Source organism: Balaenoptera ricei, chromosome 13 (assembly GCF_028023285.1).
Source record: "Balaenoptera ricei isolate mBalRic1 chromosome 13, mBalRic1.hap2, whole genome shotgun sequence".
NCBI lineage: Eukaryota > Metazoa > Chordata > Mammalia > Artiodactyla > Balaenopteridae > Balaenoptera > Balaenoptera ricei.
In genome coordinates, this window is record NC_082651.1 from 20,558,453 (window position 1) to 20,586,138 (window position 27,686).

The 27,686-nt window shown below is 39.1% G+C and overlaps 1 protein-coding gene across 3 annotated transcripts in view; it reads right to left on the bottom strand.

Moving 5' to 3' along the window:
* CTNNA2 (catenin alpha 2) overlaps positions 1–27,686 on the bottom strand; it is a 1,194,816-nt gene that overhangs the window by 92,022 nt on the left and 1,075,108 nt on the right. For all 3 annotated transcript variants that reach the window (XM_059943640.1, XM_059943641.1, XM_059943642.1), the window contains 3 exons: positions 7,369–7,461; positions 6,619–6,775; positions 93–293 (listed from right to left, as the gene is read on the bottom strand). In XM_059943640.1, the coding sequence (XP_059799623.1) occupies positions 93–293; positions 6,619–6,775; positions 7,369–7,461 (451 nt within the window). The remainder of the gene's footprint in view (positions 1–92; positions 294–6,618; positions 6,776–7,368; positions 7,462–27,686) is intronic.

A 27,686-nucleotide genomic window follows, 5' to 3' on the forward strand; every position in this document is an offset into this window, starting at 1 on the left:
AAGACCTATGGGAAACAATGAAACAGATTGATTCAGGTATGGAAATTAATCATGGTGCTGACATTTTGGTCAAACCTAATATCCATGGTTACCTGTCTCAGAGAGTAATTTTGTAGCTTCCAGCACCTTCTCAGTATAAACTCCAGCTTCATAGTTCTCCATCTCAGCATTGATGATGTGTATGACTCGAGCTGCCCGGCCCCTGATAGCCCCTGCAGTCCGGTCCAGAGTGTCCACATCCCCCTCTTGAAGGGCTATCACACACTTGTTCACATCCTCCAAGATATGATTTTCTGTGGAGAGGACACATACACATTTATATGATTTTATACCACTGACACACTTAAAAACCTATTGAAGATAGATTCATTAACTCACAAGCCATCACCTTGTACATCTCAATACATGCCTAATAACATTGAAATTATATTTAAAGAACATAGTTTATAATTACAATAGTGGTTCTCAAACTTGAACATCAACTGGAGGATTTGTAGCATCATAGAGACTGTTGGGTGACTCTCTCAGGGTTTCTGATTCACTAGGTCTGGGATTGGGCCCAAGAAATTGCATTTCTACCAAGTTCCCAGGTGATGGTAATGCTGCTGATTTGGGGACCACACTTTGAGAACCACCAACTTTAAAAATATCTCTTTCTTTGTTTCAGTGTTTAAGATTTATTGGGTGAAAAGGTCTTTTAAGAGTTGTAGTGGCAGCGAACAAGAAGTCACCAAGCAGCAACGCTTCTAGACATGTCCAGAGTTGCACTTTGGGTTGGATCATGTTCTTATTGAGGGAACATTTAAGGGAGACTTTAAAATGAACAAATATCTCCCCATCAGTCTTCCAATGTTGTGTCATGCATAAGGTATATGCAATGGAAACTGGTCAGGTGAAGAGGATCACAGAGTTCCCCACAATTGAAATACAATCCAGTCTGTGGCTGGTTCCCTCAGATTGGAGTCAAGATCAGGGATCACTCTCCATCATTGTCCAAAGCAGAATCCAAGCAGGCAGGAAGACAGGCTTTTCTCTCTACCAGCCTAGAGGAAACACACAATCTGGTCCCTTACAGTATTGCAAGTGTGCAATTTTGTATTTTCCATGTCCAATGTGAGATCTGTTATTATGTCCCTTGAACATTCTTTAGAAACAGAATTCTAAGGAAATGTTCAAAAAGTTTAGTACTTTGAGAAAAAAAAAGAACTTAAGCTGAAAATATACATATACACACACAACAGAATAATAGAACAAGATTGGAAGTAGTCTTAAGTAATCTGGTAACCCTTAAGAAAGTATAACTATTCAATGAATAGTTAATAAAGGACTAAATTGAATGATTACCTCTTTAAGAAGTTTCTAGAGCTAGTTCTGATTTATAAATTCCTAAAGAAGCAGAGATGGGAGGGTACTCAGCAAATCCCAATCTCTCCTATGGATCTCTCCTTCTTTCATTAAACAAATCACTCAGAGAAAATATTTGTTTTTATAGGACATTGGATAGAAAATTGCAAAGTATAACACGTTTCATAAAGGAACATCTGTTTGACCTCATACAATATGATTTCCTCACTTAACTATTTATAAATTTCTGATTTCTACATTCTCTAGTTTCACATAGAAATTGGAACAGAAAAAAAATGAAATGTTTAAATTTTAATATTTAGATATCTTAAACTCACAAGAAGTTATTTCCTGAATGCTGATATCTTCCTGAGAAAATGAGAAAGACAGTTGTGAAAATAGAGACTTAAAGCCTTTCATTTTGATTAAGGAACTTCTGAAATCACCTCTTTATGATATCTTGGATTGGATCATGCAAACTCACCGAAAAGGACACCTTAAAAAAAAAGGTTTACTCAAATGAAACTTGGCACAGGATTTTAAATACAGAAGTTTGATTCAAATAGGTCTCTCTTACTGCCCTGCTGGATTCCTCCAGACAATTAAAATATGTCGTGGTCCCCGAAAATGGGCAACTGCGAGGGTGTTCATGTCAAAAACAGGCATTTTCTTTGAATAACATAATGTAAGAATAAGCATAGCTACCATTTTTCTGTGCATAGTTTAAAGATGGAATTGAATGCAAAACAGAGGAATCTGTCAATTACATTAGATACTAATGTCTCTGAAATTAACAAAATTTAAAATGTAAGAAGCCCATATATGACCTAATATCCTAAAATGAAATGATAGTTTTTAAAATCTAATTTCCAAACTAAAATATGCAACTAATTTAATTAGGAGGCAAGAAAAAGAACATGCTTTCATAGGTATAACTACAGTTGACCCTTGAACAACAGAGGTTTGAACAGTGCAGGTCCACTTACATATGGATTTATTTCAGTAGTAAATACTACGGTACTACAGAGCCGAGGTTGGTTGGATCCACAGATGCGGAACTTCCCATCTATAGGGCTCACTGTAAAGTTATGCCCAGATTTTCAGCTGTGTGGAGGGAGGGTCGGTGCCCCAAACCCTCAAATTTTTCAAGGGTCAACTGTATACATTAATTGAAGGAGGCCATGATATCAAAAGCATTGCTCTTAATTGAATTGCCAATTAATTTGTTCAATGGTTAGTCACATTAATCATGTGTGAATAAAATATTAATTTTACTAATTTGCAGTTTACTAACTGACTCAGTTTTCTTCATCAACTCTTTTTATGAAATGTTGAGATAGTTTACTCTGCATTTCCCAACTTTACCCAATTAGAGGCACCCCTTTTATAAAAAAATGAATTACAATTCCTTCATGATAGTGGTTATACCAGTGGATGATATATATGTAAAAGCCACTATGATAAAGAATGTTTTAAAATAAATTTGTACTTTATTAATCTAAGTACCAATAATGCACTTGAAAAGAGCTATATTGTTCTTGTAGACATATTATTTGATCAAAAGATGACACTTGGTCTATATATGGTTTCCCTGGACCCCTTGTAATAACTTCTCCACTCTTAGTCCCTACACACTCAGGTCTGGGGTTCACAAGTTTGGAATTACTCTGGTCTAGTATCTATCAAAAAGGGCAGTGAATTATTCAAAGGCAGAATCCACACTTAACTCATATTTTCATGCCTGACAGCGCCTTACCACAGGCAATCAAAAGAGAAATCCTGAATAAACATGCCCATTGAAGAGGGACAATCAATTATATATTTTTATCCTAAGGTATTTTCAGGAGAAAGAATTCATTAAGTAAGGAGATAGAGGAATGATGTTCCAACTAGAAAATAACATATAAGAGAAAGTAATAATAAAAAGCACCTGTATTCCAGAGATGATTCCATTGCTGGGATAAACCCCTTAGGTACTTCAGATGCCTGGATGTAAAGCATGGTTTTTAAACATCATAAAACATTTGACTGCAACGTATTTTGTGGTAAACTTCCTTGAATTTTTGCAACCTTACAATTTCAGGAAAGATGTAATCTTGTTAAAAAATCACAGATGACCAAACTACCTGATTATTATAAGCTTTAAAGCTATAGTTTCTAAATTCAAAAGCAAAGTTCAGTCTGTGGATTTTTTAATGAAACAAACTCAAGACCCTGGAGTCAAAAAAACCAAACAAATAAAAGAGAAAAAGGCAAACAAAACAAAACGAAACTTTTAGACATTATGGGATTGAGTTAACAGCTTTTTCAGATCTTAGATCCCTGCTATTTTGTGAGCCAAACCCAAGAATTCAACTCTCACGTGATTAATGCCAAGATGCTCATTTTAAGACACTACTAAAAATTTTAGTTTTTGCCCAGTGGGAAAAGTTTAAGTGTTCTAATACAGCCATTTCATTTTTTTTATAAGCCCAGACCACATCTGAAAATTGGTTTTGCTCCTGTAATGTTAATAGCTCCCCAAACTTGTTGCATTTCATATGGACAAATTAAGCACTCAGACACACAAGTTCAGGTAGCATGGAAAAAAAAAAAAAAAAGAAAGAAAAACAAAACTATCCCTTAAAAAAAATATTTTCTGTTGTTGTTTTCAAAATAGAGCTTCCTGCCGGAATAGATATTCCCTTAAGAAGAAACTGATACATAAAATGTCATTAATGCCATTTCAAAATATCTCCTGGGCCAACCTTGCAATTTACTGATGCAAATGTTTTGGCTCCAGCTCGGAGAGGAGATGAGAAGTAGTTTCCCCAACTATCGGGCTGTATGTACAGTCTACCAGCAGGACAGAGTGGGCTGTGTCATTATTTGTCAAGCCCATCTGTGGAAAGGTGCCTGCCGCCTCCGATTGTCAAGTCCAAAGGCATGTTCTAGCAGGTCCTTTCAAGGCTGGCTCCCTAACAGCAGCTGTTCATTTTCCTGTCATAGCATGCCGCCACGCTTGTACCACTGGGGTTGGACTGCACAGTGTTATCAGCGGAAGCCAAAGTCTTTTCTTGTTGCTGGTAATAATGAGATGCACAAAGGAATGGCAGGGAGAAAGGTGGCAGAGAGGCAGACCCGGTGGAAGTAAATTAAGAAAAGCTTTGCACTACTGAAACAGTCTGAGATAAGACCTCCTCACCTTGCTTTTCTCTACCCTCAGAAATTTTCATACATGCATGTAAAGAAAAGGATAAGTTGGGAAAGCTTTAAGTTCTGAAATGATTCCTCTTTGAAAAAGGTAGTATATGGATATTTTCTATTCATTTGTAGATAGAACGGGAGTAGAGTAAGATTTCCAGGGGCTGTTAGGATTGCTGTGTGAGATCTGAGGCTGGTTGGAGAGTCCCCCTGCCCCTTTTGGGGACCCCTATAGTCATCCTGGCAAAGACTGACTAGATAAAAGAAAGATGCTCAGTCCTGGTGTCCATCCTTCTGTCCCCCACCACTCAAATCCCCAATATATCTATCCAAACAATTTCTAAGCACCTTATGAAAGATGCATTTCTTGCATATCTTTTATGTTGTTAGGGCTCATGTATCAGTGAAGCAAAAATCCCAAGAATGGCAACATATTGAGTTCTTTATCATCCAACCCTTGGATATGGGTATGTTGAAATGAATAGTTGCTTTGACAAGTCATCAAAAACAAAGTACCTTGGGAATGAAGAATGAGACAGGTTTCCAAGAGGGAAGAGAGAGTGGAATGGTGGTACCAGAGGGGATAGCGAAGTGTGAGGGGGTGGGGAAGGAGCTGCAATGAAAGCTGGAAACATCAAAGGCAAATTCCCTTCTATCTAGACTTATTGAGAACTATATAGATTCTGGAAAGAGGATAATCTGGATTTTAATTACACCTCTGCCAAGTTACCTACCTCTCAGTGACTTACTTTTCTCAAAGGAAGACTCAGAATAGTGATACCTATCTTATAAGATTTTTGTGTGAATTAAAGCAAATAACAGAAAGTCAGACAAATTATAGATACTGAGCATGTGTTCACTCATTTTTCCCATCTCCCTTGCCCTGCCCTCCATGATTTCAAAGTTGGCTTTTCCATCATCCATCAGATCTACAGATTCAACTATGCTGTTCTCAGACAAGCTTTAAACACAAGCCCGCAGTAGGAATTCATTGCCAGTTTCTTGGTAAAAGGAAAGACTGCAACTAGAGAGAAGTTTCTAAATACACTAAGGCTCCTGCAGAAATCCCTTCCACACTGTTGAAGTCAGAGGCCCTGTCTGTCTGGATCCCACCAGCTGTGCTGCAACCCCTCCCTCTCAGACCTCAGTAAGTCCTGGTCAAGCCTAGGGCACACCTGAGCTGGCAGGTGTGAGTTCCATACGCCTGTGGGTAGAGTCAACGGTCAATTTGAATTTTCAAGAGTCACTTGGTTATTTTAATGCCTCGCAAGGAGGTTGAGGTTTCTGGTGACGTCCTCCCCCATGCCTCCCATAGAGACTTTTCTAGGTGAATTGGGCCAAATGTGTTTAGTCAAATGTGTTTGGAAAAAGGCCCATTAGTTGGCTGGTAGCCAAATTTGAAACAGCATCGATGAGCCCTGTTAAAGGTCAAATTGACTACATGGTTATTCAAATGCGCCAACATCCTTCAGTCTGGCTTCATTTACAAAGAAGAAAGTTACAATTTCCAGTGATGACTAGTTACTTTCTCTCACTTCTTTTCACAGCCTCATGGTCAAGTGCTCAAAGCCTCAATAGCTCCCAAGTGCCTTCTAATGGGTTCATTCTGTGGCTAACATTTCTTCCCAGCTTATCACAAACCTGGGTAACTTCACTTATTGGGGAAAAAAACCTTAATGCAGCCAAATTGGAATAACTCATTGTTTTTTTGATTTTTAAACATAACCAGTCTCATATCCCATACCCATTTTTAGATGGATGATTCAGATGCATCAAAGGCCATCCTATTTTAAAAACTCCAGGAAGTAAAAAGGAGCCTAACTCTACTTAAATAATCTGTTCGGGTTTCTAATATATTGATCAGAAATTTGTGTTTTCCCCCCAAATGCTTTGGCTCAGTGTCTTGAAATAATGTGCACAGCAGAGAAGAATTTTCAAGAGGGTGTTACAATCACAGTTGCAGAGATGACTGAAAGCTCAAAGGGCCAAGGAGAGCACTTGAAACACAGACCCATGACATTTGCAAGATATTCCTCATCTCATCTTGTTCTCTTCCTTCGGCTGCCTTGTAAGGGGCCCGTTTGTGATTACCTGAGACAGAAAGGAAGTCATCCACTGAGGTGATGTCATCCACAGCCTCTGTCAGCACTCGGACCTGCTTTTCCCACTGGTCTTTGAAGACATCCATATTGTCCTGAGCAACTTTGCTCTGTGGCCGGGCAGCCAGTGTGAGAGCGGCATTGATCACCTATTTGTTAGAAACAATCCAGGGACATATTGACCACACTCTTCAAAAGAGGAACAAGCAGGTCAAAGACCATGTTGAAACCCTGGACCTTGCAGCTTCCACAGATAAGTGGGTTCCCAGTGTTTGGAAGGACAATCAAAACATGAAAGTTAAAGTAGGTTATCAACTACTACTAGTTTTTGTTTGCTTTTCTTCTTTTTTTAAGATATAGGTTTCAAAAAGTGTTTACTGGGCAAAGCCTATTTAGCACAGATGTGGCAGAAATAGAACTCTTGTTCTACATGCACAAGCATATAATTTAGTGGTTGAGACACTAAAGGTAAATAGATATGGAGCATTGAAATAACAGTCCGAGACAAATAGAAGAAAGTCAATAGGAGTGGAAAAGAGAATAATTGCCACAGTAATTCTGAAGAGACTGGAATAGCTTGAAGTTCTTTTTGAGAAAGGCAGAACCTGAAATGGCCCATGAATGATGGGTAGCACTTTCCAGTGAGAGGAAAGAGGGCAAGGCAAGGAAATGAGTGACATGAGGGCTGGAGCGTATAAGATCTGAAATATCAGGCTTTGGAAACAAAGTAAATGAGGCTTACCTGGGGACACAGGCTGTCAATCTGGGTGGCTGCCATCCGAACTAATTTCACCCCTTCTTCATTGTTGGAGATGGAACAGGCCAAATTGGCAACCTGTATTGAAGAGGATTTGAATGAAAATGATGTTGGGACCAAGGGAAAATACACTGTTGCATGACCTTGTACCTTCCCTGGAGAGCGCCACATTCAGGAGAATCCTTTCATAAATGAGATAAAGGGACCCTTCTGTATTAAACCAAATATTACTAAGTCTTCTGTCAGTAGGCATTTCTATCAGAAAAGCAAGGTGTTAATAACAAATCATTGCTTCAAGATTCTTGAGCACACAAAATAATGCATTTTAACTGGGTTCTTCTGAACTCTTTTCCCCTCCATCTACACTCTCACTTGAACTCCCTAAGACTCATTATTGAATGCAAAGCACTGTGATTTTGGCCACATCAGTACTAAATTCTGACCAGTGAGAGAGATGCCACAGGCAATGCTTTTGATTTTAAAGAGGCCCATAGTAAACTGAAAATTAGAGTCTGTTACCCCAAAGAACCCAAGATCTGCCTGTCACAGTCTGTCAGGAAGATGTCAGTCCACCAGTAGTCAACTCAAATGCTTTCAGGGGCCAGGCAGTTCTGAAAAGTGTGTAGAAAAGCCTGGTGTAATCCAGTAGGCAGTGGGGGAGTGTGCAGCCAATGAAGAGATGCAAGTCCACTATAAAGGCATTCAAGTTTGATTTTTAAAACATACTATACCAGCCAAAACAGCTGAACTGAATTCAAGTTCCCAAGTCAAGCATTTCAATGTTATTCCTTCTCTTCAAGAAGTGAGAATTGGTAATACAAGGCCAGCCTGATTGGCCAAGGTCAACAGCACACAAAGTTATAATCTAAACACTGATCAGTCCCATCAAGCTGGTGTCAAGAGGACAAGAGGATGGGGATTAGAAAGGGCAAAGGAGAAGAGAAGGGCTGCCAGGGCTAGGAGCAGTAGGACAAGTAGAGTACATGATTAGCAGAGAGAATCCCTAGGAGCCCTGTGGCCACCTGCCTTTTTGTATCACTTTTTTGTTCACTTCTGCTCTCCAGAACAAGACTGCCTCCCTACTATGCCTTAACGCTCTGGGAGATTCAAATGTACTGCGTATGTGTATAGTTCCTAATGTGAAAGAAACCTTAGTGTGGAACAGGGAGAGCGGCACAGAGCTGGAGATCAGGAGGCTCAACCACTAACCCATTCTGTAAGTCATGTCACATTTGGAGGATTGTTTCCTTATCAGCAAAAGGAGATGCATAGATGGTGATACTAGGGATACTTTCAAAGATGACTTCAATAAATCATTAGTGCAAAGAATCCCATTTTGAAGCTTTTAAGGATGAACATATTAAGTCTATTACAGTGAGAATATATATTATGAGAAACCACAGATTGAGTTCCAAATGTTATCATGTAGTTTCTTACATTTTATAGTTTACCTTTGATTCTTCAGATAATTTTCACGATGTAATTTAGTTTTCAAAGAGAAAGACAAACATGCCTTATTATACCCATTCATAGGATACTAAACGCCCAGGGGTATGAGGAGGCTCCTTGGAGGGAGAGCAAGAACGCAGGTTCTCAATTTCAATATTGTCTCCACTCTGCTTTTTTTTATTAATCTTTGTTATATTTGTATTTCTACTGTATTTTATATTCCAAACGCCAGAATAAGTATGTGACATAGAATCGGTGCTCAATACGTGTGTATTGAATTAAAAAGTAACCTTTTAATAGCTTTTTAAAATGGCATATAGTGATTTGGAATACATAATAAGTTAAAGATACTCTTAAAGATAAAGTTGTTAGTCCTGTAATTTGGCTGGACAAATTTTCACATTACGTTCTAGCAGATGTTTACTAATGTCATGGAGCTAAACAATAGTTCTTACATTCTAGTCCATTATTTGAGTCCAGAATGCAGTGGCCCCTGTCCATGGTGGCATGTGAAATCAGGATGATGTGATGAATTTTTGAGAAAGATATATGTATTTAATTTAAAATTCTGTCTTTTAATCTTAAATTCTTCCCATTTCTGCTGTTGAAAACCTTTCATTTTATGAAATGATGATTTCAGATGATGGTTTTGTTTGCTTTTTATCATCTTTGCTTGGTATGTGACAGAGACTTGAGGTCACACTTTTCCATTGCAGTGAACAATTGCTAAAGAGTTTGGCATATGACTCTATATAAGTTCAACAACATGAAAACTTTAAAATGCTCCAGGAATCAGATCTTGGGTAATATTTGCTTGCATCTTTGTAAGATGAAAAGTAAGAAAATACCAGCACTCTCAATGAGATAAAGGCTCTAGACCAAGTATTAAATGGCTGTTGACATAAAAATATTTATAAATAAGAAAGAGAAAGAGAACCATATATTATGTATCTTTTGATAGAATGACAGAACACTACCTATGAAACTTTCTTGCCAAAAGCAACAACAACAACAAAAAAAAACAAAACATGAAAATGATCAGCCTTAGGATCGATTCTCAATTTACAGAAATCCAAGAGACAAACATGTAAAATAAAACCACATGGATGCCATCATGAAAATCCTGATGGTGATAACTAGTAGAAAAAAGTCAGACCTTTATAGATCCTAAATAGACAAATAAACCATTATATATATACCATAAATATTTAAATGAATTTTTATACATATGTACATTGTAAAACAATGAAAGAAATTTAAAATTCACTAAATATTTGATGATATTAAAGGGTTAATATTTAAAATACCCTAGTAATAATTAGGTTATTTTATTTAAAGTGTCCACAGCTTTTATATATGTTTTTATGTAATGTTTTAAAATACCCTAGTAATACTTCAGTTAAGTGTCCATAGCCATATATATATATACACACACACATATATATATATCGAGATGCTTATGGATGAAACTATATGTTTGGGATTTGCTTTACAGTTATTTAGGGTAGGGGAAATGGGTGGAGGTATAGAAAAACTGGCTATTAGTTCATAATGGTCGAAGCTGTGTGGTACTATACGATGGTTCATTATACAGGCTTTACTTTAAGATATGCTTGAAATTTTCCATAATAAATTTTTTTTTTAATGCAGTAACTACAATCTATTATATCACCAGCTCTGATAAAATACTTTCTTGCACTTGTACAAGTCTCACGGGAGCCTAGCATAAGTCAGGGAGAAGCCTGAGTATGGTTTGGAGGTAAGGCTTGCAGACAGCAGAAGAGTGCCAGCCTAAGAACAGAAGGGAATACTGTAATGGCTTGTATAAGACACAGAGGTGGCTCTCCAGACCACAGTCTCCTGCACATGCTGGTGGCAGGTCCCCAGGCAGAAGCTGATCCTGGGAATGCTGGGGCTGAGAAGAACTGGGCTCTTGTGTGAGGGAGATGCCAACCAGTAACTTCCACATTGTGATAAAAAACAAACAAACAAAAACTTTTATGTATCTTTTGAAATGTTTCTTCATCCTTTGTTTAATAAACTCTATTATGGCTCAGATCTAGTATGGGAATCTCATTGCCCAACAGAATCATAGTAAGGGAATAGTGCTAGCAACATTAGCAAAAATAAAGAAGTGACAACTCCCAATAGTTCTTCAATTATTTATTCTCTTTAATTTATGGATTTATAAATCCTAAAGCCTGGCAGCCTCCACTCTGAAATGTACTCCTGCTGTTTAAGTCCACTTAAAATCAGAATTTCATTTACCTTGTGTTATATTCTACAACATTCTGAAAATATTTCCAACATGATGCTAAGGATTTCACTATATCCAAAGGCAGGATTCTGTATTTTAAATTGGTCATGGACACAATCCAAGTTCCTATCTTCCTTATTTTCCTTTGGCTTGCCTTTGTGCTTCTCACTGGACTCATTGACATCGTGGTGACTCTGAACATGGTTTTATATATTGTGATTTTGAGAACTCTGGCAGCAAACACTAAGTTTCAGTCTTGAGGCAGCTCCCAATCAATAATGCAGCTTGAAATGCCAGTGAATATTTCAACACCAGTACAAGGCTACTGCACACAGTAGGTACTTAATGATTGATTTCAACTACCTGTTCTTTAACTACAGCTCTTATGTTATGATATCAGAAACTCTTTGGTGAAATAAAATGTCCTATATTTCAAATCACAATATTTTCTCCTTTAAAAAAAAAATTTGGCATGATAGTCTTCCTAAGGGGGGGAGGAGGGGAAGAGAATAGTAGAATAGAATCATGAGACATTAGAAAAAAATTAATTGGAGTAAAAAAATGAAAAATATACCATTAATAGATCAGTGTTATGAGACTGCAAACCAAAATTGAGTGATATGATTATATTTACTAGAATTTTGAAACCTGCTTGAATCAACTAAATAGGTAACATTTATGGGCTGGTGCTGGCCTCTGCTTTCTCCATTCTTGAATTGTTTACAACTTAGCTCAGGCAACAAGAGTCAATTGCCTTCCTGGGGGCTCAAAAAACAATAAAGTCTATTATTAACTATTAAATGTTGGGCTATTTAGGTTGATTTACGATTACTGAAAGTGACTAGGCCATGAGTAAAGGTGGCATAGCTCCTTGGTGAGCTAATTGCACTAAATTTCCCAAGACTCTCTCAGGAAAGGAAACTCTCCTCCATGACTTCTGAGAGCATAATGGATTTGGGGAAGTAAAAGCTAAAAAGACTGGGCAAAGTCTTCTATCCTTGACTTAAGTGTCTTAAAAACCGGTTATCTTGGGGGAAAGAAGGAAGCTTAGCAGCCTTAGCTAAGTTGTATGCTGCTGACTATAAGAGCCTTAAGGGTTCAAAAAAGAAATGATCAGTACTCCTGGCTGGGAATCAGTGAACACATCATGGAGAGGTAAGATATCCATCTTATAATGCTTTTCTGATTGCCTGATTAGAACAATTTTCTGGATGATCAAAGACTATGATATTTTTCACTCTTCTGGGGGCACACTGGGTAAATAGATAAAGCAAACAATAATATCATTAGCAGTTTTAGAAAGACAATAAACTAGCAGGGAGAGCTGATGCTGATTCTCCTAAGAAAGTAACTTTCTCCTTAAACCGAATCTGTATGATTGGCATCCATTCCTGAACACTTTAATCATCACCTTAGCTGACCAAAAACAGATAGAGATATTCCAGGGACACTGATGGCAGAGATAAAATTGACAAAATCAAGAATGCGTGGAGCCCTCACAAAAATACATTGTGAATACTTAAAATGCAAGATGTTTTCAATCAAACACATGTACCAAAAAACACCGCACAGCTAGAAGTTCCTGATGAACAGAACATTGTAGCTATCAAATTTGTCTGGTTTTTTTTCTTGCTGTTGATCTATTTTATTTTGTTTTCTATTACTTTTTATTTTTTAAAAAAATTTTATTGGAGTATAGTTGATTTAAAATGTGTTAGACAAGAATAAAGTACCTAGGAATACACCTACCTAAGGAGACAAAAGACCTGTATGCAGAAAACTATAAGACACTGATGAAAGAAATTAAAGATGATACAAACGGATGGAAAGATATATTGTTTTCTTGGATTGGAAAAATCAACATTGTGAAAATGACTATATGACCCAAAGCAATCTACAGATTCAATGCAATCCCTATCAAACTATCAATGGCATTTTTCACAGAACTAGAACAAAAAATTTCACAATTTGTATGGAAACACAAAAGACCCCGAAGAGTCAAAACAATCTTGAAAAAGAAAAATGGAGCTGGAGGAATCAGGCTCCTGAACTTCAGAATATACTACAAATCTACAGTAATCAAGACAGTATGGTACTGGCACAGAAACAGAAACATAGAGCAATGGAACAGGATAGAAAACCCAGAGATAAACCCATGCACATATGGTCACCTTATCTTTGATAAAGGAAGCAAGAGTATACAAGGGAGAAAAGACAGCCTCTTCAATAGGTGGTGCTGGGAAAACTGGACAGCTACATGTAAAAGAATGAAATTAGAACACTTCCTAACACCATATACAAAAATAAACTCAAAATGGATTAAAGACCTAAATGTAAGGCCAGACATTATAAAACTCTTAGAGGAAAACATAGGCAGAACACTCTATGACATAAATCACAGCAAGATCCTTTTTGACCCACTTCCTAGAGAAATGGAAATAAAAAGAAAAATAAACAAATGGGACCTAATGAAACTTAAAAGCTTTTGCACAGCAAAAGAAACCATAAACAAGACCAAAAGACAACCCTCAGAATGGGAGAAAATATTTGCAAACAAAACAACTGACAAAGGATTAATTTCAAAAAATATATAAGCAGCTCATGCAGCTCAATATCAAAAAAAAAAAAAAAAAAAAAAAAAAAAAACAACCCAGCAAAGTGTACAGCAAAGTGAATCAGCCATACATATACATATACCCACTCTTTTAAAATTCTTTTCCCATATAGGTCATTACGGAGTATTGAGAAGAGTTCCCTTTGCTACACAGTAGGTCCTTGTTGGTTATCTATTTTATATATAGTAGTGTATATATGTTAATCTCAAACTCCTAATTTATCTCCCCACCTCCAGCTTTCCCCTTGGTAACTGTAAGTTTGTTTTCTATGACTGTGAGTCTGTTTCTGTTTTGTAAGTAAGTTCATTTGTATCATTTTTTAGATTCCACATATAATTGATATTTTATGATATCTGTCTTTAAGAAAAATTTGGTTTTGTGTGGACATCACATACAGAAAGTAGCTCTGTCTCAGTGATGCATAGTCTTGTTTGAACACTTACAAGAAAAGACAAAAATACCTGGAAGGTTGCTCCTTAATTAGACATTAAAAATCTCAGCTAATATAGTATTTAGGCATTTAATTCTAAAGTGATATGAGGTGCACCAGAAAGACAAGAACGTTTTCTTCTTTTCTGGTCCTGGAAATCAAATTACACTTTTAAATATTTGCAGTTCTGTTCAGTTCCAGACACCAGCACATATTCAGTGCATTCAACCCCCAAACACTTTATCATTTCACTAATTTTTACAGCTTCAGGTATCATATGGGTGTTTTAAGAAGGGCACACTATTGAAATAAAGCAGAATAGCAATTCAGAGATTTATAAAGCACTTGCTTCTCATGTTAATATTTCATTATCATCATAAATTTGAGGATAAAATGAACTTATTTACTATTAAAAGGGAATTTATGGAATTTTCAATCACCACAGTCACAAGGTCATATGAAACCATAAGGACAAGAGACGATGCCATGAATTCCAGGCAAATGTTATTCTCTATGATGATCATAGCAATGAAGAGAGCTATGGTCTCAATCTGAAGATTTATTCAGTTACCTGCACTGATACAATTAGGACACAAAATGGTGTTAATATATACATGCCTGTCTGATACAGAATTTCGAGGTTTCTACAAAACATACCTCCTATATTACAGATGGAGAATTTTTTAATTCAGTAAGAGACAAAGCAGTACACTTGCCTGAATTCTTTGAGAGGCAAGACAGAAGAAGCCGATGTTATGCCAAAGGGATTCAACCTTAAGAAGACAATGAACTTTCACAGAGATGGACATAGGAGTAGATTTAGTGACCACCTTCACAGCTTGATTGGAGCAGAGCCCGAAAGGTCTGGCTGCCCCCAAAAATGTTTGCAGTAGTGTCTCTCTTTCACTCTGAGATATTATGAAATCCTTTTAAAATGTAGCTGCTTATGGTGATAATAAAATGAGCTAATGTTTGTAAAAAAAAAAGAAAATGTAGCTGCCTCAGACCGAGATGAGTTTATCAACCTGATTACCAGTAACTGAGGTTCTGAAGGACTGAAGAGGCTTAGACAACAGGGGTAATTTGATCAGGGAAGGATGGCTTAGGAAAGGTTGGCAGCTGGGGCAGCATGAAGATGCAGAAGGAGAGGAAAAAATGAGAAACACTTTTTCTTTCTTTTGTTTTAAAGGACCTCACTGAAGCATCTGACATTCTTGATTATTCTATATGTTTTAATGTTTAAAAATCATATGATGGTCAAGAGGCTGGGCTCTGGAGGCAAGCAGCCTGGAGTTTACATCTTGCCAGCCAAGAAAGGTGCTTTGCCTCTGTGAGCCTCAATTTTTTCAATGATAACACAAACTGGTACTCACAGATATAGAGAACAAACTAGTGGTTACCAGTGGGGAGAGGGAAGAGGAAGAGGAGCAAGATAGGGGTAGGGGAGTAAGAGGTACAGATTATTAGGTATAAAATAAGCTACAAGGATATATTGTAATATAGCCAGTATTTTATAATAACTATAAATGAAGTATAACTTTTGAAAATTGTGAATCACTATATTGTACACCTGTAACATATATAATAATGTACAGTAACTATATTTCAATTAAAAATGCTTCTGTTTTGTAAATAAGTTCATTTGTATCATTTTTTTAGATTCTGCATATAAGCAGTATCATATGATATTTGTCTTTCTCTGTCTGACTTACTTCACTTAGTATGAGAAACAGACTCACGGACTTAGAGAATGAGTTTATGGTTACCGGGGGGAATAGTGTGGAGGGATAGATTGGGAGTTTGGGATTAACATGTACACACTGCTATATTTAAAATAGATAACCAACAAGGACCTACTGTAAAAAAAAAAAAAATGCTTGTAAAAACAAACAAACAAACATACTGGTGATAAGGTTGAAATGAAAATCGCTACAGTTCTTAACCCAGTACCCAGCAAGGATTTGAGAGTTATTATTTTCATACTGTGCATTTTACTTAAAGGTCACTATAAAATAAATACTTTAATAATATCAATCACTGATGCATTCAGCCATTCAAATATTGAGTACCTTAGATGTACCATATAGTGAAGATACAGAGGAGATCAAGTTAAGCATGATTTATATTCCTTAGAGAAGCTTATATTTAAATTAGACAAGTAAATGCATTTTTATATTCCACATCATGAAGATTACTACAAAGGAAATAAAATGGAGGCAGTGACAAAGAATAAAGGGAGGTCAACTTTATGTGTGATTATTGCCTCCTTCAGTTACAATTTTTATAAAGTTACAATCTCAGTATGTACCCTTTTGTTACTGCTTAATCTCTTATATCGCAAATATTTCCAGTGTCTATATACTTGTAGTCAATTTTTTATAATAGAATAAAATTACCAAATGTTTTTGCTTTATTATTTGGCAAGTCAATTCCCTGTTGCCATACATTTAAAGGACTCTCCAATGTTTGCTGTTACTAAAAACAGAGTAACATACATCTTTAGGTATCCAGTTTTCACTTCTGTCAGAAGTGGACTTTCTGGGTTAGGGAAAATGTTACGGCGCTTGTTTACATATGGCCATGTGCTTGCTGAAAGGTCCCCAGCAAGGCATGATTTATTAACTCTCCAGTGTCACCAGCATTAGCTCTACACTCCTGGACACTGTTTCTCCTTGCCTTCTCGGCCACCTCCTCATCTGAATGCCTTTCCAGCCTTCATTCTACAAACCACAAGTATAAATCAGGATTGCTTAAAAAGTCACTTCATTTTCCCAGCTAGACTGTGAATTCTTGCAAGACAGAGGCCTTCACTACACCTAGTACATAACTGGGATCACTGGTACTCAATTCTAATTTTTTGAATTTACTAAATCCCACAAATTGCCTTTATGCAGTATAAAGTAGAACACCATTCAACTTGTCATAAACTAGTCATACAAACTAGGAGGGTCCCAAGTTCTACAATCTGGAGTTGCAAGCAAGTATATGTTCTCCATGCCATCTTTTCCACAGTTTATCATCAAATCAGTTTTCAGAAGCTAAGACCAAATGAAACCTACACAACATCTTGCCACATGGTGCTGGGGAACAGTTTCTTCCTAGTTCCACCAGTCTTCGTACACTTGCTGGTACTTATACACCTGTGAGGACACAAATCTGCATTCTTAGGGCTCCTCAGGGATGCTGAACAGCCTGTGCTCTCAGGTACACACACACCACTAGCCAATAACTGTTTGCATGCCTCTGCCCAAATTAAAGTGATCAGTCTGCCCTGGTGACTCTAATGAAGGTAATTGCCAGTTCACATTCATGAACAAATTAATGTGCCTGCTTCGTAACTGAATCACTCAGCATAAATCTATACCCTTCATATATAAATACCTCAGTGGATTAAAATAATGCAATAAAGCATCACCTAATGCCTTCTTGATGCCTGTTCATCAATAATGTGGTTGTGTGAAAAGGATAGGAAGGACTTAGCATGTGTTATCTAAAATCATGCAATGAATGTAATACCCTTTTCATTACTATAGACCTTCTGGGATTTTGTTTTCTCCAACCATTCACTGAGGAATTAAGTTATTACTCTCCACTACTATTTGGTCTCTCAGAGTCTCATGTAAGTAAATAAAATCTTAACTTATTTCCATATAAAACATGTTGACCTTCATATATGTGAGATGAATCCCCCGGTGCCTATGAATGGAGCCAGAGCTTCAGGTTCTGGCTCTAGCAGTGAAGAAGGGATGCACTGAAACACCCAGTGCTTGACTTTTAGCAGGAGCCAGGGAAGGTTTGAAGAAGATCCAGATAATAAATGAGTACAACCACTCTCTGTAGCCTGGTCTTAGACATTTCAAGATGACAAGTGGCGGGGTGGAGTCAAGGCCATAACCACAGTGAGGAGGAAGGACTCTAAGCATCCTAACCAATACTGAACCTGTGACTTCAGCCCTCTTTGCACAGAATTCCAACTTGATGAGGGAAATAGAAATCCCTACTTCCTCCACTTTATACTCCAGGGTTTGTTTTTTTTGGGGGAGGTGCCTCCACCAATTAAATGCTTAGCAATCAGCCAAGGTTCAGTTCAAGGTCCACAAGTCCATGAAGACGTCCCATTCATACTGGCCAATAAAAATAGATCTCTCTTCCAAACCTTTTCAGGCTTACTACCTGCCCTACTGGTGGCTACTTACCGCAAACTGTTGTTTAATTCATTGCTTGTGGTATGTGCAGATGGATGGATGGATACATACAGAATTAAATATGCAGATACACATAGATATTGTACATCTTCAATTAAATTTCAACCTCCTTGAGAATAATGGTTGTGTTTTATTCATCCTCGTGGCCCCTCTGGTTCCCTGTACAAGATTTCACACACAACAGGTATGAATGTGGTTCCAGGGCAGCCTCCCTATCCTGGATGTTTTCTTATCTCCTGCCCCCACCTGCACTTACCTCTATTGAGTCCTATACCCTCTTATCACTGTTAACCCAGCAAAGGATGATAATTGATCACAGTATTCACTAAAGTAGTATTTTCTCCTCCTAGGAAAATATTCTCTAATATATCCCTCCTAACATAACACCTTAACCCAATTAAGATACTCCCAAGTCCTGAAGAACTTGAAGGAAAGATGTACAGTGTAGAAACTTCAGGCTCCCCAGGTAAGCTGTTGGGGAAATATTTAAGGATAGGGAGTTTTCTGTAAGCTCTGTCATCTTTATCTAAAATTTCTTCTGTCTTTTCTTCCTCTGACCACCTGTTTTTGTAAATAAAGTCTTATTGTAACACATCTTTGCCTATTCACTTATATATTGTCTATGACTGCTTTTGCACTATGAGAGGAGAGTTGAGTATTTATGATAGAGACCACAGGACCCACATGCCAAGAATATTTACTATCTAACCCTTTACGAAAAAAAGATTGCAAAGTCCTAGTTTAGGTGAAAACCTGGGCAGAAAAAAAAGTCAGTTTTATTAGACCTGTCAAATATGCCAAAGCAACTTCATAGCAGGAAATGGGGAAGCTATCATACTTGGTATTTATGGCACAAGTGCCATCAACAAAATTAAGTAGGTCAGGAAGGGGCACATATTCGTAGCCTATAAAACCACGTGCCCCTCCCAGGTCTATTTAACAATGTTAAGTTCTGAGACAAAAAATAATAATAAAATAAAAGTAAAAGGAGAACAGGAAGTTGGAAAGAGAGGGGAACAGACACCCAGAATGACTTCTAGGATGTTCTCCACTACCCATGCTAAGTTTGCTGGTGAATAGAGTCAAAAGAAGCAAATATGAGTCAGTAATGCCATGTGGCTTACCTCCCAGTATAGCCCCATCAATCACCCCTTCCTGAAGCTAGAGGATCACTCTCCACTCTCTGGGCTTCTTTGAACTAACCGAGATGATCAATTTTGCAGTCTCTCATCTACACTTATATTCTCTTTGAACATGCACTTCATCTTTCACTACTCCTTCTCCACCTAACCCCTTGCAAGTCTTCACCCTGGGCTTCACCAGTCTGCACAGGTAGCCCAGTCAAAAGCCTAGGGTATATCTAACGGAAGGTACTGGTCCTCCCAGGGGCTCCTTGGCAGAAACCTGTGCTTGGTCACTGCAATGGGCGTTGTCTGGAGGAGAAACCCCAGAAACCGGTTTCACAACTTCAGAGGGCTCCCAGGTAGGCTAGAGTAATGTGTATGGGGGTGCGGGAGATGACCTGACTCTGACCCTAGGCTACACAAGGAAAAAGACTGAAGAAATGACCTTCAAACCAGCCCCATACCCTTATCAGCTCCTTCCCAGCCCTCAAGCATCTACAAAAATTCTTCCTCCTCCCATTTTCATTGCCTTCCGGAATCTTTCTAGGCTCAGTCCCTCAAATCTGCTTTCCCCATTTTACCCATCCCCCATTACTTACCAGCTCTTCCTTTCTTCAGTTCAGATCTGTTCTTGCATTCTTCCCTACATTCTCTCATGAAGCTTCAATTCTCCCCCTAGTGTCCAAGTCCCAGCTTGTTTGGGTGCAGACCAGAGCTCCCCTTTTCCAAGGCTTTCCCCACCCATTTCTTGCCCAAACCAGGTGGTAATCCATGTCCCTCAGTCATCACAGAGGAGAAGACAGAGAGCTCTCAATGTCAGCTCTACCTCGTGCTCATTCAACAATGTAGACAAAGCCATCCACGTGTAGCAGCACGCTCTGATAGTCTCCCAACGCCTCTCCCGCTTCCATGTGTTTATGCTCATCCTTGTTCTACTTTCTTTACCTGCCTTCATACTCTGGTTCCTGATACCTTCCAGCTCTCCTTTGTATAATAACACCTGTGAAAATTTTTTCCTGGCTATCCAACATCATCAACCCAGTGGATACACTCTCCTTCAAAAGTGAAAGCATCATAACTGCAGCTATGAGAGCATTTTCTTACCTCTGTCCTGTGTGACACACACACAGCCAAAGCCTCTTGATTTCATTGACAACCAAAGCTTTTACAAGTCTCCCCCAAGGTGGACAGTCCCTTGTGAAGTGCCCTGCATCCCCTTCCTTCTATGGGCCACAAGCCCCACCAATACTTGCAAACATACCAGTATTTTGCTCAGCTTTGAAATCGAACACATTTCTATGATGCCCAGAGAACAGGGCAGAGCCGTGCCAGAGGGTAAGCAGTAGAGTTATTTCATGTGATCTGGGAACCATCTCTGAAAGGGCCCTGCCACATGGAGTCCCATGTCTTCCAAGGTGACCTTCAAGAAGCCACCTCCACCTTGTTGGGCAACAGATGCTGCCATCACAGTCCAGCACGATGGCCAGGCTTGGACCCCAGATGCATCCTTGTTTCATCTGCACACCCTCAGGAGACCATAGCCACATCTAGATGGAAGGAGCAGCTGTGCTTGCAAAAGCGCATGTCAGTTCCCAGCCAAGGTCATGCTCATAACCAATACTCGAAGGAATAGACTGAGCTCCACAATGCCCTTCATGTGTGCCTCAGCTTAGCAACTTTCTACAAGAGAACTGTTTTTGCTGTCATCCTCAGTGGGTCACCTTTTTCCCTAGCTGAATCAGTCGTCTAGGTGAATGGCCAGTCAGCCTGACCTTTAATCTGCTATGTAGTAAAGACGGCCTTCTGACGAATAGTCCCAGAGAAAAGCAAGTCATGAGGAAATTCTATGCATCTTGTTTCTGTTTAGCTGTGTGCTTTCCAGGCTAGCTGTTTACTTAACTGTGGCCTTTTGCCTCAAATAGGCTCCACATTATTTTTCCCCATGGGATCCAGGTTTAGCAAACATACTCATTATGGAAACACCAATAATATTGTGTGTGTACACATAGAGAAAAGGAGAGAGCTATGAAGATATTTGGGTCTTTTCATCTATGAAAATGCTCTTAGTTAAGTAAGCGATAGTTATGATTACTGTTTTAAAATTCCCTGAAGCCTAGGGAAATTTCTAACTTTTGAAGAGCTAAATACCTATATCTCACAGTAGAATATATTATACATACAGATATATAGGTGTACATTTTTTCATTGGCAATATTTAGTGATGAAATATGATTGACAATCCATGCCCATGGGCCAAATGTAGCCAGTGGCTTGTTTTTATATGGTCTTCGAGTTAAGAACGGTTAATGTGAGAAATTATCTTTTCCACAGAGCCTAAAATATTACTGTTCTTAATAAAAGCTTGCTAACCCCTCTAATATGGTAATATTCTGGTGTTTGTCAGGTTGTAGGCCAGGACATGAATGGTGCCAAGTACCCCAGTCCTGAAAGTCTTTGCCTCTGTTCAGTGAGGCCCTCTGTACTCCCATCATATCCCAAGCACTTCTCCAGTGATGTTCTTCAAAGTCAAGGACCTTTTGATTCCTCATTCTTTCATGTATTTATATTTACCTAAATTCTGTTACATCATTCATCGTTTCACCAGATGTAACTTTTCCAAAAACCCAGTCTATCCTCAGGGACTAAAGAGCTACTAAATTTGAGAATGTTCCAAAGAATGCGTCCAAGACTTTTAATGGAATTCACAAAGAATCAGGGCAAAAACATGTTGGAGGCAGTATGTCTAGAATATGGGCAAAACTCCCAAAGGGTCTACTTGGAAGAAAACAGCACTCTTTGGGTGAATATACTTCGTGTGGGAGTTGTACCTTGTATGTACCAGGACACATTAGATCCAGAACAAGGCCTGAAGGGTGGGGTGCCACCCATGGTTCCAGAGTGAGAGATGACCAGGTAAAGTTTTGCTACTCAAACCATTGTCCACAGGCTAGTACACTTGTTTTGCCTTCTTTAAAGACAATATACATATATTTATAATCTCCCCATATCATCACTTTTTGCAAATCTATAGAAGTAAACAGTTTGAGAGGGTTTTTTTTAACACTTTTTAATTAGAGAGGCCAAATTACTATCATTATTCATTAATATTCTGGGTACAAGTAAGACCCTGTGATTTGACACCAAAAGCACGTTTTCCTGGCCACTCAGGGTGCTGAAATCAAGTGGGTCATATTTTTTGCAGATTCTTTCCCCTAAATGCAGACATGTGCACACACAATGACCATCTTCTGTTACCCTACCCCTGCAAAGTTATAAGGGTGACAGGAGGAGGATAAAACTCATGTAGTTCTTTATATCCAGGATTCTTAGAGAAGTTTACATTCAAGGGAATCCTAGGTACCTGAATAGTCCCTAAGACACTTTCAACGTTTCTAATTTCATTCAATTCTCACAATGCTTAGAATAATACAAGAAGAGTTAAATGTGTGAGTATTAATTGTGCAGTTTCTTAAGAAGATTTACATGCATTTTCTCATTATATCCTCGCAAAACCCTATGAGATAGGTACTATTATTGTTCCCATTCTATAGGTGAGTAAATGAGGCCCAAAGAGGTTCAGTAGTTACCTCATGGTCACACAACAGAAAGCAGGAAAGTCAGGTTTGAACTCCTGCAGACTAACTCCAGGGCATATTCAATAAAACCCGACATGATGCTTATTTATTGATCACCACAAACCTTAAAGATGGGTAACCATTTGTTTCCATTTTACAGATGATGAAAAATGAAGTTAAGAAGCTAAGAGAGAGAATCAGTAGCTTGCCTAAGTCATACAGCCAACGATGGCAGAGCCGGTATTTGAACCTGGAGTCTGTTTCCAGGCCCTACACACAGACACACACAAACTCTGTATATATAAAATATATACCACAATTGCACCCTCTGTAACCCTACCAGTGGAAAAGGCCATTATTGTAATTACAGATAATTGAGAGTCAGTGAGGCAGCCTTCCAAATTTAAGTTAAAGTCACTTTAAGAGGGATGTAAGAAAAGCTGACGTGATAAGGGTGCTGAATGCTCCTCCAGCATACAATCTCTGGCAGAAGATGCACTTTACAAGCAACAGGCTACAATAGGAGAGAAAACACAATTTGATACTGAGGGTAGACAGCAGATTGGAGAAAGGAGATCGGAAACTCAGCCTTGGTTGACTTTAGTGTTTTGCCTGAGGCCAATCCTGCTCCTGAGGTTCACCCAGACACAAGAGCAGTTAGAGTCAGAGTCCCTGAACTTGACAATGGTATCAAGTTATTTCCCTTTTACTTCACAGACATGAGAAAGGGGTTCACCAACACAGGATGAAGGCGTTGGCCTGAATACAGCACATTCAGAGTGGAAAAGGCATTCATCAATCTAGTCCCCCAACAAAGCTTTCAGGGACCTGCCTAACCAGACTCCTGCTCCCAGGCAAGGGTTGTCCTGTGGGCACAATGAGCCCATCTAACCAGGACAGGCAGGAGAGGGTTCCTGAATGGGGGTTCCAAAGTGTAACTCAGGAAGCTGAGAAGCAAGTCTCTGGATTGGTTCCTATCTCTTGCTTCTCTAGGTGAAGAGAACGAAGATGGCAAAAGTCACTCCAAGAAATCCAGCTGTGCATTTCTGCCCCAGACCAACCTGGGTCCAGAAGAGGAGAGTTAGTGAGAGGACACTGCCTGGCTTTGGCTTCATTCACTTGCTCAACACATTCAATTAATCACCACAGCAGGCTTTGCGAAGTCAAGCAAAAGAAAAGAAAGAGACATCATCTCTGCCTTCAAGCAACTCTCAATATCATTGGATGAGCCAGCCAATAACGGAGCAAAGACAGTGAAATATAAATCGTGCTGCAGTAAGAGCCTCTGCCAGCTGTTGTGGAAGCACAAAGTCGTGGAAGATTATTTTTGGGTGGAAGGGCTTGTAGAGCTAGGGGTTATTCAGGAAATGCTTCAACAGTACAAGTCCACAGGGAACTCTACTCAATATTATGTAGAGTTTACCCTTGTATGGATAAAGAATCTGAAAAAGAATGAATATATGTATATGTATAACTGAATCACTTTGCTGTATACCTGAAACTTACACAACATTGTAAATCAACTATACTCCAATAAAATTATAAAAATAGAAATTGGAAAATATTTCAGATTGATCAAAAAACAAACAAACAAACAAACAATATAAGTCCAAAGTCTTACATAAGGCAGACCCTAAGGTGGGAGAGAAGGAAAGGCAAGGGCAGAGGGAGGGCATTCCAGGAAGAAGGAACAATGTGAGCCTGGTCCAAGGAGCCTGGGGTATTTGGTGATTGGCAAGTGGTTCATTAAGACTGTGTAAGGAGAGGGTCAGCAGGTAATACAGCTAGATATGGAAGTCAGAGCCAGAGATGGAATAACTTTGACTTTCCCCTCTAGGCAATGGAGAGAGCTTTAGGCAGATGAGTGATGACTGGACAGATGTTTTAGGAGGAGCATTTGGGCACCTGTTTGGAAGATGAACTGGAGGGGAATGAGACAAAGCGGGGGTCTGTCTATAGAATTGGATACTTATGGAAAGGAAAATGTGCACCTATTTATACAAGATAAGGGAGAACAAGGTGCATGGAGGTCAGTGTGTAAGATACAATTTTGTGACCCGTATTTTACAGATGAGGACACGAGACTCAGAGAGGTTAAGTTCATCTCCCATAATCACCCAGTTTGTCAGATTGAGAGCCAGAAATAATCTGTTGTCTGTTTCCCTGCAGGTCCATCTCTTCCTGAAGGCCTGCAATCCCCATGAACAGGTACCCTTTTGCTAAGACAACACAGACAGGGATCGGCAACTCCTGACCTGAGAGTCAAGGTCAAAAGGCCCTATTCTACGCTTTTGCTCACCCTACCTCATCTCTCTCTGTACCTTGCCGAAGGTCAAGTTCAATGATCCAGGAAGCCTTCTCTGACCAGCACCACATAGGCTAATAGGATCTTCCCTGTCTTCTGAAATCTTAATATATTAGTTTTAAAAATTAGTCTCAGGCTTCCCTGGTGACGCAGTGGTTAAGAATCCGCCTGCCAATGCAGGGGACACAGGTTCGAGCACTGGTCCGGGAAGATCCCATGTGCCGTGGAGCAACTAAGCCCATGTGCCGCAACTACTGAGCCTGTGCTCTAGAGCCCGTGAGCCACAACTACCAAAGCCTGCATGCCTAGAGCCTATGCCCCACAACAAGAGAAGCCGCCGCAATGAGAAGCCCGCGCACTGCAACGAAGAGTAGCCCCCGCTCTCCGCAACTAGAGAAAAGCCCGAGGGCAGCAATGAAGGCCCAACGCAGCCAAAATTAAAATAAATAATAAAATAAATACATTTAAAAAAAGATCTATGCATTTAAAAAAAAAGAATTAGTCTCAAGTTTGATTATACTAAAACTGCTCTCTGTGAAGAGCTTGCCTCCCCAATTATATCATCTGATTCTCAAAGGCAGGGACCAGCCCCTCCCTCCCCTGTACTGACCTCAGTAGGAAATATGATGCTGACAACCCAATAGGTAACGAGCCTTCCTGCCTGCAAGCGTCTGGCTACCGGGCCTTGTGCCACTCACACCCTCACAACAGGGGAGGGGAATTCACCTTGGAGTCCAGCCCCTTCACATAATCAGAACTGCAATATAAAAAGCCCTGCTGTGTCATGAATACTGTCACTGAAGTTTAAGTTCAGCAGTAGGAATTGACATCCCCTATCTTCCTCTCTCCATCTCCTACCTGGTAACTTGCTCTTCACGCAGGCTTGCCATTATCATCAAATCACTAACATTTTCCTCCTTTTGCTTCTCTTTCCCACGCTCCAGTCACTCACACTGAGTTTCTCCTCTCAATTTACAGCTCTGATTTATACGTCTTTTTTGACTCTCTTAAAAGTTGTTTTTCTCTGCTCACTGCAACCAACCTAATATTTACTCAGCCTTTGTCACGTTTACACCTCAGCTTTCATTTCTGCTCTCCCATTCAGCCTGTTTGAGATGTTCAAGGTTGCTCTAAATGCTTTCTTCCCTGGAAAGTTCTTCCTGCTCCTGCGTAGGTATGTTATTGCAAAGATTCTCAACACTCCCTTCGTAGACGATCTCATTCACTGCTGTGATCTTAACTATTTTCATCTTTGAGTTGAAAATACCCAAATCATCCACTATCCCAATCTCTTTGTTACATTTTTTTTTTCTTTGTTACATTCTTGATGTAACTTTCTGAGTTGGTTGAATTGCTCCAAAAAGGTGGCCCACAGTCACCTCAAAGGTATGATTCCACCAAAAAAAAAGGTTCCCCTCACATATTTTTCCTGCTTAGTTTCACTATCAGGTGATGACACATCCAATCTCTTATTTACCCAGGAAAGGAAACTAAGATTCTTATTCAGTTTATACACAAATTCTGTCACCTTTAACTGCAATTGGTCTCCAATTTGCTTCCTTCCTAATCCCTTTGCCACTGACCAAGTTCAAATCTTTATCACCTCTTACTGATTACTGGCATAAAATGCAACCCATTTCTTATGGCATCCAGAGTCCCCCAAGCTGGCCCCAACCTGGTTCTCCAGCTTTAGATGTTCTCTACATCTGATCATACCCCAATTCCCACTACATCTGATCACACCCCAACTCTCACTACATGTGACCACACTCCAAGCCTTACTACATCCCATCACAGCCCAATCTCCATGCTACAAAAGACTACAGCCTTCACAGAGACCTGCCTTTTCAACCCTGTTTCAAAAACTGTTTGAACAACAGCTGAGGCTCATAAAACAACCAATCATCCTGAGGAGCCAACTATTTCTGCCACTGAGTGGAGCCCCAAATCTCTGGATTTGGCCTTCAGATATGACCTCTGTTCAGAATCAGAAAAAGCATGACTCGTTCAACAGAAACACAGGGCCCAGGTTCCAGATCTGCCTTGTAGGGAACTTCCATTAAGGAAAACCGACAGATCACACAATTCAGTCATGTAATTGTTATGTCATTGGGCATATATTCTTAAAGCAAACTGACTTTTTGGTTTCCCTCTCTTCATTTAATTTATTCCCTGGGGCTAGTTCTTCTTTCCCCATGCTTTTTCTGGTCATTCTGAAGTAAGACTGTCTCAACTTGGTTTTTCAGTGTGTTATTTTCTTATTGCTGCTGTAAGAAATTACCACAAAATTAGTGGCTTTAAACAACAAAACATTGTTGTCTGACATTTCTGAAGGTTGGAAGT